At 38.9% G+C, this 6,000-nt stretch overlaps 1 protein-coding gene across 1 annotated transcript in view; it reads right to left on the reverse strand.

Moving 5' to 3' along the window:
• Nucleotides 1-5,480, reverse strand: part of pico (ras-associated and pleckstrin homology domains-containing protein pico) — a 192,050-nt gene extending 186,570 nt beyond the window's left edge. Inside the window, exon 1 of the mRNA XM_090161239.1 lies at nt 5,205-5,480. Coding sequence (XP_090017365.1) covers nt 5,205-5,206 — 2 coding nt within the window. The 5' untranslated portion in view covers nt 5,207-5,480. The remainder of the gene's footprint in view (nt 1-5,204) is intronic.
• Between the last annotated feature and the right edge of the window lie 520 nt (nt 5,481-6,000).

Genomic DNA, 6,000 nt, shown 5'->3' on the forward strand with positions numbered 1-6,000 from the left:
ATTTTCACTGACTATTTTAAGACATTTTCACTGACTATTTTAAGACATTTTCACTGACTATTTTAATACATTTTCCCTGACTATTTTAAGGCCAAAATTTTTATTTTATATTTTACTTTTATTAGAAAATAATAAATTTTAGGGGGCTTAGATTTCAGTAAAAAGGTTATTGCAATCTTGAAAAAATTAGCCAAACTTTCAGGAAAAATGATATTCAAAGAATTTGTCATAGATCTAGAGTAAAATTACCTTCAAAAAGTGTCAAGAGAAAATCTAATTCCCTGACCTTCTACAAATTCTTAAAATTCCCTGACTTTTTAGGACCATTTTAAAATTCCCTGACGTGTGGAAACCCTGTAACAAACTTATGGTTTTAAATTCCCTGACTTTTCCCTGACGTGTGGCAACCCTGTAACACACTTATGGAACGTATTAATCTACTTATGGCGTTACGGTGTATTGCAGGGCAGAACCCCAAAACACCGGCAATAAATCAGTTGTAAAATGGGGAAACACCCAGTCGGCCTTTTCCGATTTGCCAGTCTAGACCCATTCGGCAGACGGCCGAAAACACTTTCTGTTTGTTTTGATTTTCACTTTCCACGACATTCAATCTTCCCGTAAAACTTTCAGGAGAAGCGAAAACTTTCCTATCTAGTCTACACAGGGTGTTTCAAAATTATATGCAAAAATTTTAAAGGCCTAGGATTACTTCTGCCTGTTTTCCTTGAAGTTTTCTTCCCGCCGCGCAAATATCCTGGTGGTAGGCCAACCGCAGAACACGTTGGCTTACCACCAGGATATTTGCGCGGCGCGGCGGGAAGAAAACTTCAAGGAAAACTGGCAGAAGAAATCCTAGGCCGTTAAGGAGTTGTAGGGGTGAGTTGATAACTATGCCTGTTTTTGTTTCCTACGATGAGTTAAAAGAGCGCCAGAGAGCTTCAAAGTGTGGCCTACTAGCCCCTGGAAGTAGGAATTGGTGAGACGGGGATGCGCCGGTTCGGGTACCTCTCCTGGTAGAGACGTTGAGCAGCCAAAGCATTTCCATCCGCTAGTCCATACACGAAATGAATATCCGCCAGTTCTTCCGAAGTGAGCTCCATTGTTGCAGTTTGAAAGTGATGAGAAATCATGAGGAAAATGGGTAGTTCCTTTAAAGTTCACCTTGACGATGCGAAGGTCAAGCGGGGTTGGAGGCGAATGAGACGTTATTTGGAGGAGGAATTATAAACCAGCAGCAGGGACTTTAAATACTGTTTAAGTTTACCTTTATACGTTGATTACCTCAATTTGTTTACAAAGTCCTTTTCTACCTATCACACGAACCAAAAACCTTATGTTCGCATTTCCCTGCTGCTTGGTTTTTCGCTCGTTGCAGCATACTTCCAGGGGCTAGTAGGCCACACTTTGATGCTCTCTGGCGCTCTTTTAACTCATCGTAGGAAAATGGGGAAAAAACAGGCATACTTCTCAACTCACCTCCTACAACTCCTTAAAATGTTTGCATCACCTTTTGAAACACCCTGTATATGTTAAGAAGAGAGAATATAAGTTTGTACATTTAACAGGCGCGAAGCCAGTTAGGCCTAAATTCCGATATTAGTTGGCGTAACAGCTGGCTCCGGTTTCGTCCCGAAAACAATATCCGGAGTCTGGAGAGACTGGGAAGGCGAAGAGATTCAAAATCGATAAGCCGCACGTGTTACCCCTGGAAATTATTTAATTTCCGCGGTCAGAAAACGACGCCGCTGTTTATCGTAGTATTTAATTACAACGGTGACCTTGTTAAGATTATATTAACATCGCTAGATTAGATAATTATAAGCGATAATTAAACGTGTACTATCGAACTGTCGGCGTTATTTGGAACGTATTTTCCAACTTGAGCCGGAAGGGGGAAATCTTTAATCGATGTTTAAGATTAATTTATTTTATTGTTGGTTCGTTAATTAACTGTTGTTCAGATTTAAGAGGTTCAATAAGGGATAATGATTTATTATTGAAAATTTTAGAGCCATATTTATTTGTAGAACTTTGCTAAGTATTTAGACTGTTAATTTTCTGGAAAAATAAAATGCAGAAAAATTTCGGGAAATGTTTCGCAAATCGGAAAAATTTAAAATTGAAATATATATTACTTTTTAGTAATTTCGAACTTTTCCCCCGCGATTCAACCCGGAATTTCGAACTTTTAACCCCGTGTTTCAACCCGTAATTTCAAACTTTTCCCCGCGTTTCAGCTTGATATTTCGAACCATTTTTGAGTTCTCATTATAAAATCATACCTTAAAAATAAAATTTTTGGGGAAAATGGGTAGTTTCTTTAAAGTTCACCTTGACGTTTGAAGGTCAAGCGGGATTGGAGGCGAACAGTCCGAATGAGACGTTATTTGGAGGAATAATTATAAAGACATTTTTTTAATTTGTCCAGACCAATAGAGTAGTATCGCTCTGTAGCTTTGTGTGGTTTCTTGATTTTACCGGTACAGCGGGCTATAAATTCTGACAACATGTAGCTTTGGGATATGGCCGCCATTTTAAGGGCAATTTTTATCTATCGGAAAAAAACACGGGTGACGTCGACATACGTCACGCCGATATTGCTCTATACAGGGTATTTCAAAAGGTGATGCAAAAATTTTAAGGAGTTGTAGGGGTGAGTTGAGAAGTATGCCTGTTTTTTCCCATTTTCCTACGATGAGTTAAAAGAGCGCCTGCAGAGCTTCAAAGTGTGACCTACTAGCCCCTGGAAGTAGGCTGCAACAAGCGCAAAACCAAGCAGCGGGGAAATGCGATTTCAGGGGTACGATGAATTTGCGAATGCGTGGGAATTGAGATAAATAACAAAAACAAATGAATATCCGCCAGTTCTTCCGAAGTGACCACCATTGCTGCAGTTTGAAAGTGTTGAGAAATAGCGGTCTATCATCATGATTAAATACTGTTTAAGTTTACTTTTGTACGCTGTTTACCTCGATTTGTTTACAAAGTCCTTTTTTAACTATCACACGAACCCAAACCTTAATGTTCGCGTTTCCCCGCTGCGTGGTTTTGCGCTGGTTGCAGCCTACTTCCAGGGGCTAGTAGGCCACAGTTTGGAGCTCTCTGGCGCTCTTAACTCATCGTAGGAAAATGGGGAAAAAACAGGCATACTTCTCAACTCACCCCCTACAACTCCTTACAATTTTTGCATCACCTTTTGCAACACCCTGTATAATCCTTCGAAATAGGCGCGCGCATTAAAGGCTTAATAGGCGTTAAGAATTGTGGATGACAGCGTGGCAAGGGGGGTGGGGGAGGGCGGGTCGAAATGGGCTTATATCCAACGCGCCGCGTTAGCTGTCTCCCTAATTCGGGATCACGCGGCCGTGACGTGGAAAGAATTTCATTGTGTGACAGCAAAGCCCAACCAGCGGCTGCCCCTTCATTATAACGCCGAAGCCTTTCAGAGATGATATGCAAAACCAAAAACTCTGATCCCTCTTGGGCCATGATTCAGGAGAATGACCCAATATTTATATTAAACTTACTTACAAGACAGATAGGGTTACATATCAATGAACAGGGTTGCCAGTTTTTTCACAACCAAATTCCCTGACTTTTCCAGGTTTTCCCTGGCCATCTCCGGAGATTTACCCTAACTTATTTTGTGCCAAGATTTCATATTTTTAACCTATATTTTATAAAAAAAATTCCTATTTGCAACCGAAATTAAATTCTTTGACATTTCCCTAATTTTTATACCCATATTCAAATTCCCAGATATTTCCCTGGCCATCTCCGTAATTATCCCTAACTTATTTTGTGCCAAGATTTTGTATTTTTTCACCTATATTTTAGAAACAAATTCCTATTTGCAACCGAAATTAAATTCCCTGACATTTCCCTAATTTTTATACCCATATTCAAATTCCCTCACTTTTCCAGGTCTTCCCTGGCCATCTCCGTAATTTTCCCTAACTTATTTTGGGCCAAGATTTTGTATTTTTTCACCTATATTTTAGAAACAAATTCCTATTTGCAACCGAAATTAAATTCCCTGGCATTTCCCTAATTTTTATACCCATATTCAAATTCCCTCACTTTTCCAGGTCTTCCCTGGCCATCTCCGTAATTATCCCTAACTTATTTTGTGCCAAGATTTTGTATTTTTTAACCTATATTTTAGAAAAAAATTCCTATTTGCAACCGAAATTAAATTCCCTGACATTTCCCTAATTTTTATACCCATATTCAAATTCCCTCACTTTTCCAGGTACCGTGGCAGCCCTGCATCAATGAAACTAAATGTGTGATTTAATTTACCTTTACAATTTTAATTAAGATTACACTAGCGTACAGTGAATAAAATTAATTAATACAACGGATAAATTTAATTTATCTAGTAGTACCTTAAGTAAAATGATAAAATAAGTATGACACTTTAAATTTTAATTGGTATTAGCTTAGCTGATTATTATTATTAATGATAATTTTATTTTCGAACCCATTGATGACCCTAACACCGATTTATACTTGGACATATTTAAAAATTAGTTGAACTTAGCCTTGAAAAGCAGTTCAAATATTATGTTTGCTAATTATCATACTTATTGGTATTACATAACATACGATAGTACGTTACCATATTGACAAAAAAACAAATGATATAAATTTAAATAGACCACCTAGGTTTAATTATAATTTAATCTAGAGCGGCCAAGAGCCTTTAACTAAATAGTAACAGTTATTACGTCTAGCCCCCCCCCACGGAGCGGAAAAGTTATTTGCCCCTTTCGTATCAACCTGGCATAGTACGGATTCCATCATCCAACATTTGGGGGACTTTGAAATTAGTCCCCGAAATATTTATAAACTTTCGACCCACGCCGCATAATGAGTTCGGTACATATTCGCCCCCGAAAGCGAGAGGAAAGCGAACATAACTCAAAACCGCGACGCGCTGGAGTACAATTAAGGAATTAATTTTCGCCCGCGAATAATGGGAGTGTGGGAGAGGACGCGTTTTAATTTAATCAAACCTCGATGCGGTCGCCTTTCCCCATTCGGAAAAAAGAAACCTAAATTAATTAATCATTCGTGTTCGGCTGCGCTAATGTTAGCAGTCGGTATATTTCGGAATTGATTTGGACCCACCCACCCCAACAAAAAAGTCGAGACATTGGTGGAGGTTAGTGTGAAAATGGCTAGACATGGTTACTCACATTATGACAAAGTGTGACTTGTTTATCTTAGATTGATTGGTGATATCGCAATCCTTCTTGATATATTAAACGAACCGTCACTTTAAAAAAAACCGAGACTTAAGTATTCCTATGGCACATTTAATTCGCGAACTTTCGACGCGTTCGTTTGTAAATCTATCGACGCGGTTCCAATGTTTTGATTTGGTTGAAAACCGATAAAACTAGGCCTTGGACTAAATGGTTCGGCACACTCCACTTTCTAACGTCGCTGGTAAACGCTTCTGTGACTCAGACAGCGGCTACCGAAGACTAGAAAACGCGTCCGACCAACGCGCACCTCCGTCCGCGCATCGACTCGCTTCCGGATCCCCCCTTTCTTAGCGACCTAAGGAACTAGCGACACCTGGATTTTAAGCGCGCAAATAGAATAAAAAAGATGAGCTAACGGGATTCCCCGAGCATCGGCTCAATCTCGAGTCATCTTCTTTCGACGAAACGATTTCGGAGCCTTTTTTGTTTTTCTCATCTTACAATTCGCGGAAACGAAAGAAAATAAAAACGTGAAAGAAAAATTTTTTCTATGGCTTCGCGGAAATTTTCCGGGTGTGGAAGAAAATTGAAAACCTAGATTAAATTATATAAGACAGTTTTTCGCTTGATGTTCATTTACTGGGGTGAAGCCAAACAGTTCTTTTTTTTTTATTTTATTTTCAACTTTTCTACAAGCAAATCTGTTGCTAACCTAGGACCTCAATTTATTTGAAAACTATGTGATAAACATTTTCCACATTTTCTATAGAGCAGTTGGAATGAA

This window comes from Leiobunum rupestre, chromosome 10 (genome assembly GCF_980474605.1).
Source record: "Leiobunum rupestre chromosome 10, qqLeiRupe1.1.hap1, whole genome shotgun sequence".
Classification (NCBI taxonomy): Eukaryota; Metazoa; Arthropoda; class Arachnida; order Opiliones; family Sclerosomatidae; genus Leiobunum; species Leiobunum rupestre.